Below are 12,293 nucleotides of genomic sequence, written 5' to 3'. Positions count from 1 at the left end.
GCTTCCAGGGCATGTGAAAATGTTTTGCTTCTACTCTCGCTTGAATTGATTTTATTAGTGTTATGGAATTTTCGTAGACACTGTCTCTTGTCCTCTCTTGGCCATAGTGCAGCAGGATGTTGTGTTTGGGAAGTGCGAGAGCTTGGCAAAGTTCAACGCCTTCATTTCCTAGACACCACAGATATGAGACTGCGTAAGAAGGCAAAGACTGTCTCCAGAACTAGAAAATACATTTGATTGTTTAGCAGACCCATAGATTGAATGATCTGTTGGGGTTTAAAGTGTAACTGCAGGAAAGCAGACTTCAGAATATGAGAAAGCATCATGCACAGATGTTGTATGGATAAAATTCTGATTTTCTCCTTGGCCAAGCTTCAATAAATATTTCAGCATAAGACGTCAAAGGGCTCCTGAACCCTTTCTTCATTGATGAGTTGACCATCGATCAGCAGATTTTCCACAACAGTAAGGGGCGTGTTAGACTAACCATGTGGGTCTATAATGCATATGTAGAATTGTGGTGTTTTGTGACATCACAATGTCCCGGAAGTATTAGCTGGACTTCTGACAATGTGTTTCAGTAGCTTCAGGTGCTTCAGGAGCAGTGTTTTCTGAGTTAGGAGAGAGCTCACCTTATCGTGGACTCTGGGCTTTTTAACTCTGCTAATCTTTTACATTCACAAAAAACCTATAAAGAAATCGGAAAATGCTAAATATGTCTCTCTATGTCTTTAATTCATATAGTCTGTGGCTTTTTTTCAATACCTATAGAACTACTCATACTATAATTTGTATGCACAATTCCAATCTGTCATTAGTTTAGTTAGTTCAAATTGGCTCTAAATATATGACCTAGCTTGTTCACTATAAACAAACATTGTTGTTAACCTGGCCAGCTGATCCTGTGGAAAATCTGGCAGATCAATTAAGTGTTAAACAAATTTGGAATATTCATATTAAACAGCAATGAGTCATAATTTGATGGTTGTCGATCTCAAGAGAGACACAGCAAACGAGGAAGAAGCATCAGCTTTATATCATCGAAAAATCTACACATGCCTGTACAAACAACCTTCACACACAGCCCAACATTGTTACCTGAGTTCACACCATCCACCAACAAGCCACCTTCGGAGGTTGCCGCCATCACAGGATTCATACAACTTCCAGACTCCCTCATCCGTTACTGTCAATCATCGAGTGACAGCAGAGATGGGAGTGCACCCACAATGACTCAGTGGATGACTAATTAGCTAATGAGGCGAAAATAAACAAAGACTGATTGCTTTGTGTGTAAGGCTGTTGGCCAGTGTCAGGCGGGGCACCCCTAAATCTTGGTGTGACAGGGAATCTGCATAATGGGTGTGAGCGGCAGCCAGCAAAGGTGTTGAGAGTCAATGGACTGAAACGAGTCGAGCGAAGACAAGCTGAGAGGCAAGAAGAACAAACAAATCTCTAAATGAGTGGCAACGCAGCCAATAGGGATATCGAATCTAATTCCTGTATGATTTAGAGTATTGAGATTGTTTGAGATGGTGGCACAGTGAGGAACAATATGTTCTGATCACATGGTGTAGCTCTTACTTGTGGAAGAGACACACATTTTCACAGCCTTCTTGGAAAGACAATGTTCCTGTAACAGTTAGGCTGCAGTGCCTGCATGCAGTCTGTTGTTAGTCAGTTGTGTTGAGTTCTTCCAGTGCGTTCTCAGGCAGTGGGTCTGTGATGTTAGAGAGGGCTTCAGTGTGCCTCAAGCGCAGCTTCCTGAAAGCTGATTGTTTGTCAATACATGAAGCTTTATCGTTGTCTCTCTGTTCTTATATCTTTCCTACTGTTTTCTCTGCATGCTTCCTTTTATCCTTGGGTGCTGTATGTTTGTATTTCCACAGTTATAATGAGTCTTTGCTTTGCTTGCACAGTATCAAATTAAGATATTAGCCTGTGTTTCAAGAGGTTGACACAGTACATTCTTTAAAACATGTTTTTTTTAATTTTTATGACAGCTGTTAACTTCAAAAAATTAGTGCAGTGCCTGTTGTAAACACGCCTGTTTGGAATGGGCTGTTTGCTTGGCTTGTGATGCTGGGTGCAGCTTTCCATCTGTAACTGCCAAAGTGATGTGCAGTAATTGAACCGTGGCAAGTGAAGACCTGCTGTGGGAAGACTGGGTCTGCAGAACCCAGGAGCCACACCAAGAGCTGTTCCCCGTTTTTTTTCACAGCTCAGTGAAGCTCGACTCAGTACACAGAACCCGGAATCCACTGTCATGGTCCCTGATGTTGTCGTAAATACGCTAGTGTCATAATCGAAAGAACGACTTATGTCTTCGCTGCTAAAATGAGAGCTGGCCACATGTTTATTCAAACCTTGGTAATATTGAATGTATAACACGTCCAATTTGCACTGAATTAGACACCACACTTTCTTGGGCTCTTAACAAAACACACACCAAGTGTAAAGGCCATAATATAAACAGTTCTCGAGATATGCAAGCCACAGACGGACAAAGATTTTTAGAATCATTATATAGATAACTTAAAAATACTTGCAGTACAAACAACATAATACCCTCTAAAATATTTATTTTGCTGACCAATAATAGTTAAACCGCTCCCCTTGCTGGAATCACATAATTGTACTTTGATCTAAAACCATTATTTCTATGTGACAGCACTTTAATCTGAAACTTGTACGTGACTTGCCCCGCAATAGTAACATACTGTCATAATCTGTCACAACTGGCTGGAGTTTATTCATTAACTCTGTTAAAAGACTCAGAGCCTCCTTTTAATGTTGATCTCCATAGTTTTGTCCATTAATGTAATGTTGTCTAGTCCCAGCCTCCCCTACACTCTACATACATGTAACTACTGTCTGGTAGTAAAAGCTCTAGAGAACCGATGTTCCCATCACCATACATTTTTTTTTAAATCCTTCTGTGAGTATCTTCTTTTTAGCAATAAACACTTGAGAGGTAATAAAAAATAACTTGAGTGACTTTTTTTTTCAGTGAGGTTAACTTCTGGTTTTACAACAACGAAGGCCACGCAGAGTGCAAACTGTTGACACTAGAGGTTTAATGAATAGATAACTGGAAGGCCAGAAACATAGATGGAAAATTAAACAGTTTGTTAAACGAATGGAGAAAAAAAACTTAAAAAGTCCTGGTACAAGAGAGTGTAGACCACAGACACAGGAAAGCTCTTGTTCAACATCGCGACAGTGCCTCGCGTACTTGGCTGACAGTGTGACCTCTCGTGTTAAAGGAGGTCGCAGGGGTTTTAAGGAAGTCTGGATTACTGTCTCATTATGTTGTCTATGCCTGGGGGCAACTACTGCAACTGCTCTCACACTTCATCTCCCATGAGACTGTGGGTATCTTATGGGTCATTTAATAAACAGAATTCTCACCTCTTATGTCTAATCAACATAATCCTTTTTTCCATTATTGTTAAGATCTTGTGGAAATGATGGAGTCATTGTTTAGTTATTTCAAATGTGGTTGGACAGCCTGGGATGATTCCATTGTTCGTTAAGAAAAGGGGAGTGGGCAAAATGAACAGATCCAAAGAAGAAAAACATCTCAGAATGCACCATTGGTCAAACTGTAAATTAGATGGTCTACAGAAGCAGAAAACCACATCGTAGCCTGGTCTGGTGGATCTGGATTTCTGCTGAGGCTGCAGATGTTATGTTCAGAATTCGGTGTCACCAGCATGAATCCATGGACCCAGACTGCAACAGTCCAGTCTGGTGGTGGTGGTATAATTGTGTTTGTCGACCCACTTTGGGCCCTTTATTACTAATCAATCATGGATTGAATGCCACAGTCAATCTGAGTGACCACATGCATCCCTTTAGAGCTGCAGCTTACCCCCTTCTAATGGATACTCTCAACATGAAAATGCATCATTGAAAAAGCAAAGTCATCTTCAATTGGTGTCAAGAACAATCTCGAAGCAAAAGTTTCCAACATCAACACCAATGACAGGAAGAACTGAGGCTGTCTTGAGAGCAATGGGAGTAAATATCTACAAATTAAACTGTGTTCCTTATCTTTCAAATGGCCTCAGTAACGTAACATAATGTCATTTGTGTCTTTAAGTTTAAAAAATCTGCTTCATTTCTTGCTCTGCCTAATTAATTAATTTTCTGGTCCACTGCTTCTTTTACTGCTGTTAGAAGAGATGTTCCCCTCCATGTTTTACTTGATCTTATCTTGTCAGAGGCTGTTGTGCTTGACTGTGCTAAAATTCAACACGATTCTCACTACACAACTAAATATAACAGCACTTACTGCTCTTTTTCTGTATGTGCAAATGGAGTCAACAGGATAGCAAACATTTCTTTTTCTGCCTACTTTTAAACACAAGCACCATAAAGCACAACATGCATATACACCAATCTAGCAAAGACCGTGGTCGCTGAATTTCATTTTCCAAGACAACATGCAGTTTTGTTTCAGGGAAAACAATGATTTGAAAGTTGCATCGCTCCAATGAACCAAAACATTTCTCCATCCACAAGGCAGCTTAGCTTCACAATGGAAATCTTTGTGCCCAGCATGTTGAAATTTAGATTGGAGTCAGATATGTTTAATACTTTTAAGTCATGATTGGGAAGATGTATATAATTTAATAATAGTGGTGACATATGTGTCTCAGTAGATAGAGCAGGTCGTCCTCTAACCAGAATCTGCTGTTTGATTCGTCCCCCCCACTGTGCGTGTTGAAGTGTCCTTGGGCAAGATACCGGCTCTGTATCTTGCACACGGCATCTGCCCCTGACGGCTGTGTCGACAGTGAATGAGTGATGTGTGATAGAGAAGGTGCTGCACATAGATGCATTGTACGAATGGGTGAATGGCAAAACTGTACTGTAAAGAGGTTTGAGTGGTCATCAACACTAGAAAAAGCTCAATATAAAAACAGACCATTTAACAAAACAAATACAAGATATACACTGCAAGTATTATTAATACATCATTCTTAAATCTTTTCAGTTTCCTTAAAGGTCCAGTGTTTAAGATTTAGGTGAAAGGGAACTATTGGCAGAAAGTTAATGTAGAATAATCCTCATGATGTTTTCACTAGTTCGTTTCATCTAAATTGTATGAATTGTAGTTTTTTTTACCCCAGAAAAAACACTTTATATTTAAATACTTTATATTTACATTCAGGGGGTCCTCTCTACGGAGGCTGCCATGTTTTTTACATTAGTCCAGACTGGACAAACTAAACACCTTTTGAGTTTTTATGACAACTGAAGCTACCACAGGTTCTTTTTCATGTTTGGAAGGAGAGGGTGAGGTGAGGGGTGTTCATCTGCAACTTCAACACTAGATATCACAAAATTATACACACTGTACCTTTAATATATCATATTTTACCTGAAAACAAATTTGTCAGCAGGTTTTCCTTTCAGGCCTCGCATCTCTAACAACCCTCACCAACATAGTAGGTCATCCTATAGGGTATGTACATTATGTTGGCTGAGACTGAGGGCAACTAAAGTTGTCAAAGCACCAAAGCAACATCCCCCCAACAAGTCCACCCCCTAGCTGCAAATATTTGCATGTACAGTAAGAGGATGTGATGTGTTGCAGCATAAGCGATAGCCACTACTTGCACATGCACGTAGATTCACTTTGAAATACCTCGGCTTCACCAAACAAATCTATGCTGTGGCAAGTTATTTTTACCCCACAAGCAGCCTCACATCCTTAACCTCACTTCCACTTCTATTTTCTCTTGCATTTTCCAAAGTGTAACTGTTGTTTCCCCCCCCCCACCATTTCAGCTATAAACTCACCGCTTGCTCATCTGCTACATGAGCCACAACCTCATCAGAAACACTGAACATATCAATATGGACAGAGCCCTACCATACCCCAAAGGCATCTATCATCTTCAAATGGCTCCCGTATATCTCTCTCATTGCATTAGTGACCGCTCATATTTCAATTTCAGAGGCCACTGGGGGTCTTATTTGATCCTCAATCATTAATGCTCAGTTGTATCATACAGGGATATAAAGGGTTTCTTTTTATTGCTGGAATGCCGCAGCACAAGACATGCAGGCAATTCAGTTTACGAGCTGTTCATCCTTGAAAGCACTCGCTGCCTTCAAAAATAATTTTACGAACTTGGTCTCCACAGTGTGGTTATTTTTTACTGTCAGAGACAATGACACTCACAGGTGTGACAAACCACTGAGTCAACCTCCCATGAGTTTGACGTGGATTATTTGACAAGTTAGAGAAACCAAGTCCTAACTCAACTTGCGAAAACAATTATATTAATAATAATTATGCCCGTAATAATAATTACGTTTCATCAGTCTCAAATCATGTCTTGAGAGGGGTGCAGTGCTATAGTGTCTCACATCCATAAAATCCGTGGCCTTGTGAGGTACAGGTTCAGGCTCCAAAAAACTCTAGATCCTACATACCCCATAATGAAGCAGGATAGCTTTTATTATATCTTTACCTTATTTAACTTTTATTAGATTTAAAGTTGTGTCTTTCAAATCCTACGTGTCCACTTTATGAAACTTGCTTTCTGTTGCACTCCTGTAGTCCCTCAGCCCACCCTGATGAATCAATTTGACATCATTGGGGTCATTTCCAGAGTAGACAAAGCTCCTCTGGAGGAATAGAAGACAAAGCTGATCATACAGGCCAAGATACACAAAGAATGCCAAGTGAACTGACCTTGGTGTGTCAAATTAGTTTAGTACTCTTTTAACAAGAGAGAAGTGCCACTTTCAAAGTCAAGCACTAACATTTAAAGCTGCAACATGCTCACAAACAAACTGTGGAGTCTCTTTTCTCAGCTCTTCGCCTATTCATGACTTATTTACATCAATTACAGGTTTCTAATAAAGTGTATATAAGTGTACATTCCATATGGGATACATGTAAATTATGTGGCTTCTATATGTACGTTTATATTCATGTAATGTGAACTTATCAATGGGACCTGCCATTAGCTTTGAATCTGTAACCTATAGCACTAATATATGCATGAAAAACACAGAAAAACACTCACAGAATTAACAGTTAGGAGTTAACAAGGACTATTTTCTTTGACTGACCACAAAGCATGATCTAAAATGATAAAATCAAACATATCAGTTAATATCAATTTAAGAATTGGGTTAAGTAAAGTCGAGAGCAGCTGTGGAAAACTATATACAAGTCACAGCCCCAAGCAAAGTCTGGGCTTCTCCCTTCCCTGTGTGCAACATATTGGAGCTTTTAAGGGCCAGAAGGTGACCCCATGACAGCTTGCTGCTCGCAGCAAAATGAACTTGATGTGTGAGGACAGTAGGGCAAAGTCTGATCAGAGTCTGTCCGCAGGAGGCAGTCTGGTAAACAGACAGTAGTGGGTAGAATGCAACAAAGAAAAACAATAATGAATATTTTAAAAAAAAACGCATTAAACACTGCGGACCACTTTCACCACGACCACTGGAGACAATGTAGAGAGAATGAGGGAACAACCCCCTGTCAATATTTATGATGCATGTGAAAAGGAAAATTACAGCTTGTTTAAAAGTCCAGAAGCTGAAAGAATCTCGAATACAAATAAGTGCTCCTCTAGTGACTGAAACCCACTGAGACAGTTGTCATTTACATTCAACTGCTTACATGCTTTACATATTGTTGTCATATGTTTTGGCTTCTACCTGATTAACCCCTCCTTGATGGATGTTTCTTTCATTTCTCACATTATTGTTGCTGATGAAAATAATGTATCCTTCACATTACGTGTGTTATTACACTGTTCATCTTGGATGTGTCTCCTGTCAAGACACATACCTACAGAGACAATACCAAGACGAACCAATGCGTTTTGAGTCTTAATGATACGCTGGAAACCAGATCCTGTGCAACTCAGGACCAGTTAACAGGAACAAGGACGAAGCCACCACAGAGACCGATATAAATATTGATTAGCCTCAGGTGCTCTGAATATCTTGTCGAGTTTGCCAAGTTTAAAATCGAAATCCCATTAAAGCAGCTTGTTAACAGCTATCTGTAAAAGATCAATACATATCCAGAATCTGAGAAGTAAAGGAGACAGAACAGAGCGACTTACCGGTTCAGCTTTTTTTCCTCAAGAATATCAAACAAGGTCACTCTGTTAGCTTGTGGAAATAGGTTTCATGGAGTGCTTCCTCTGAGCCAACAGTGCTCACTAACGTTATACATGAGAAAACAAGCCACGTCATGAATCATGCAAAGTCTTCAGGTTAGCCCACGTGTTTGCTTCACAAGTCTCAGCTCGAGTTGGTCTCATCTGAGGAATTATCTGGCTCCTTAGCTGACATTTGCTCCACCGTGTTCACTTTGTGCTTGTATGTGTGTCCTGTTTGGTCCTGAGTAGCCTGCAGTGGATTTGTCAGAGCTTATTCTTTAGTCCAAGGGGCCCAGAAGCCAATAATAATGACCTGAAAGATGCTGAAACCCTCAGTAGGGTTAAGGGGGAGATGCAAAGTGAAGATTTGTCTGTTACTTTGACAAAGCAATAACACATTACACATCATTATTTTTTCTCGATTGTGAATAAATATATTGATTTGCAGAGCTTTAAACAAATGTTCAGACCCTGGTCATTAAATAAGAACTGAACATTGATTGAGGACACTACAAAAAGGTCAAAATACATTGTAAAGGACAAATTGTTTAAAAGAAAACTACAATTAATCAACGATAGAAAGGAACTGACCCAGAGGCCCTAGAATCAAGATCAATCAAGCTCGGATTTCCTCACATTATAGGATTCTATTTCCTTTGCAATCATTTACACTCACATTACAGGAGCAGCTGTTTTTAAGATGATGGTTTCATTACTGTGCATTTCTAATCAATTCCAGGAGCAAAGACACAGCTTTATTGATTTTTTTCCCCAGAGTGATTAGACCCAAGCGGAGCACTGACAATCACTAATATCACTAGACTTTTTTTTCACAATTACAGTGTATTCTAGCTTCAGTAACCACCGTCTTATACCAGGGAACTGTGTCTTGATCACAGCGTGGACACAATAACAGTTAACAAAGGAATAAGCCATCCTTTAATTTCAGGGCAGTTTAAATCCTTGTAACGTTGTGCTATAGATTTTTAGCAAATCTTTGTAGGACACTGTGGTACTCTTAAAGAGGGAAATCCTTCACTTAGATCTGGGAAGACAGAAACACGCGTCTCTTTGGCACAAACTCCACTCCAGACATTTTCATCTATTATTCAGTTATTGTTCATGTCTGGTTGTTTGGGATCATGTGAAAACCATCTAACTATTCTGGTTTCTGGGAAACTGCTCTTATGGGGCACAGCCATGTTTACATTTTAGAGCAACAAAAAGCAGACAACTCTCCTCTGGAGTCTGTTGGAAACAATGACTGACGTCTCTTTATGTTTAACATCACCTGTTTGCATGTGGGGCCTTTTTTCTTTTCCACTGCAGAGCAACGGTGCAGAAATTCAATCTTTCGGAAGTAAAATGTGCATATTAAAAACACGTCTAACTATAAAAGTGGTCTGTAAAGCAGGGATTCAGACATATTACAGAGATTTAACCTCCTCTGAGGCTCCTCCACTGTCTCTCCACTGTAGTCACGCACTGAACAATCCTTTAGCTGCAGATTACACTGAGGCGATGAAAGCCCCCAATGGACTTCATGCATCACCCTCCTTATTCTAGGCCAGATGTTGTCGCTCTAATAAAGGAGGCTCGCTGGTGAACACACTCACACACGCACACTTTTACAGCAATATCTTAAACTATGGTGCATGTGGTGCATACAATTTGTAATAAAAACGTTTTCTACTTAAGAATCTAAAGTCAACTCCTGCGCGTACATTTCTTTTACAGTTTTGGATGCAGATGTTCACACAACGCCAGATGTGCTGCTAAGAGCCGAGCCAAGCCGAAGTCTTTCTTAACTGCAGCTCTCATCTGTCTGACATCTTTAAATGAAAACGGTGCTAAAATGTCTGATAAATGAAGAAATAAGAGAAAAGCGCAAGTTTCATCCCTTCTTTTTTGGTTTCATTTGGCATCTCTTGACAGGTACAAAGCAGACAGGCAGACAGACGTGGCGGCTCCATCAGTGACCCACCTTGACAGCAGAGCGTCGCCCACAGGTAAACTCCAATCAATACACATCCCGTACACTTCCGAGGCTCCATGTCAGCGGCGGAGCCCAACTCCGTGTGAAGCCCGTTGGAGATGTCAAACTTCAGGGAGGGAGTGCAGCTCTGTGACCGCTGCTGCTGCGCTCTCGCTCTATCCCCCCCTCTCTCTCTCTCTCTCTAGCTCTGATCCTGGGCCCGCGGAGGCACGTACTCACACACACACGCACTCGTCCCCCTCGTTGTGTTTGTGTTGCTCAGAAGTCAGTGCGTGTTCAGCTCCGTGTTCCTCCTCGTGCGCGCAGCTGTACTTTTATATCAGACATGTCGTTATCTGGTGTGCGCTGATGACGACAGCCACCTGTCCGTCGGCTGCTGCTGCGCACATTACGCACAGTGCGCAGTGCCGTCAACTTCGATAAGCGTCGTCCCCTCCAGACATTTCAGGCTCATCCTCATCTGCTTTATGGATGCTGACTAACATGACCACGCACAATTACGACTGTTTCCAAGGTCGACAGGCTCCACCCCCTCGACTTTGGAAAACTTTTTCTTAAACTCATAAATGTCTAAATGGTTCAAGACTTCTGCAAAATCAATAAGGCACTTTTCAGCAAAAAGGAAAAAGAACAATTTCAACTCCTGATCGTCTCCTTTTCTTGTCTGGGAAGATGAGACTAATGTAACAGCAAGAAATTATGTCATAAAAATCAATCAATCAAAATATATTTGTATATCCCATATCCACAAATCACAATTTGCCTCACAGGGCTCAACAAAGATTGACGTCTTCTGCCTTTAACCCTCAACAAGAGTGAGACAAAAACCAAAACAAGCAGGGAGAAAAACCTCAGAGAGAGTCACGTGTGGGATTCCTTAGGTAACAAAATAATATTTACAACACACTGTCAAGTATGCCTCCTCTTCTTTCTCCTCTGGCGACCTTGTCCTCTCTAACAAGGAGAGTCAGCTGCTGATATGACAAACTTTTACATAGCACCATCATTTTTCATGATCCTGTTTTATATCCAGAGGCAGCTGTACAAAGTTATAGGGGATTGGGGGAATTGAACACGTGGGTGTGTCTTTTGTTGCTTTTGTGGTGATTTTAAGTGTCTTTGTGGTCAGCTGTTACCTTGAACATCTTTCTTTCCTGTCAGTCTTTTCACTATAAGGATGTGTGTGTGTCCATGTGGCACCTTTTTCTGAACACAGCGCTTCTTTCAGAGTGATTGGTGAGTCTTTTTTGTGCCGCTGCTCTAAAGACTAAAAGTAGAAACTCACAGAAAGTTGAAACTTTTCAGAAAGACTCTAAAGCTCCTCTACTCTTTTCAGGCGACAAATTAGATGGGACTCGTTACCAAGAAAATTGAAAAGTTTCATGTGGCCTTGTCTGTTTTTTATAGGGAATTAGTCTAAACACCAATGATGTCATTAGCAAATATTGCAAGATCAACATTCACTTCATAACAGGATAAAACTATAGACTTTATATGAAAAATTTAATGGATGAAACCAATACAACAGTGCCTGGAGCCTGTGTTCTGTTCAGTGACCAGTAGAGGGCAACTGCACTAGTAGCAAAAATAAGTCAGTTTCTATTCAAGTCAATGAGAACATGTTCCTATTTCTCACTTGATTTATGTCAGTGAACATTTTCATACAGAGTTTTTGGTCTTCATCGCTAGTTTTAAGTCTTATTCAATACAGCAAGATGTTCATTTTCTAATTTGTGCTCCCATTTAGAAAATGATAAAGCAGAGTATACATTGGGGCATTGACAGCTCCATCCAATGGGTACAGGTTGCAGATGTGGTTGTGTCCTCTAGCTCTCAGCTCTCAAACTTTATAGTCACACACTTCTGTTTTGTTGTTCATATGGAAACTCATGAACAAGTGGGTGATTCATTCTCTTGCATCTGGTGTTGCTTTATCTCACTAATCTACAGGAATCTGACCTGTGCCGAGAAATGTAACATTTTGCCAAGAAGAGAAAGAAGACTGTAAACCAGTGAGCACAAGTTTTGAACCTGAGAAAGTTTAGATTTTAGGCTGGACTTAAATGGCAAAACACTGACGCTGAGACACATGTTCAGAGTTCACAAGAAGTATTCTAATGCAAAAATCATTGATGCAGGTACAAAGTGGGTGTTTA

At 40.5% G+C, this 12,293-nt stretch overlaps 1 protein-coding gene and 1 long non-coding RNA gene across 2 annotated transcripts in view; one reads left to right on the top strand and one right to left on the bottom strand.

The window, feature by feature from the left end:
- The window catches only part of LOC138411194 (uncharacterized), a 39,966-nt gene extending 29,763 nt beyond the window's left edge, over positions 1-10,203 (top strand). The window contains exon 7 of the long non-coding RNA XR_011243852.1: positions 10,077-10,203. This is a non-coding gene — a long non-coding RNA (uncharacterized lncRNA). The remainder of the gene's footprint in view (positions 1-10,076) is intronic.
- LOC109627678 (neuronal acetylcholine receptor subunit alpha-7-like) overlaps positions 1-10,615 on the bottom strand; it is a 42,414-nt gene extending 31,799 nt beyond the window's left edge. Inside the window, exon 1 of the mRNA XM_069530545.1 lies at positions 10,126-10,615. Coding sequence (XP_069386646.1) covers positions 10,126-10,195 — 70 coding nt within the window. The 5' untranslated portion in view covers positions 10,196-10,615. The remainder of the gene's footprint in view (positions 1-10,125) is intronic.
- Between the last annotated feature and the right edge of the window lie 1,678 nt (positions 10,616-12,293).

Source organism: Paralichthys olivaceus, chromosome 8, assembly GCF_024713975.1.
Source record: "Paralichthys olivaceus isolate ysfri-2021 chromosome 8, ASM2471397v2, whole genome shotgun sequence".
Lineage (NCBI taxonomy): Eukaryota > Metazoa > Chordata > Actinopteri > Pleuronectiformes > Paralichthyidae > Paralichthys > Paralichthys olivaceus.
The sequence above is the reverse complement of the archived record's forward strand: the minus strand, read 5'-3'. Positions and strand labels throughout refer to the sequence as shown.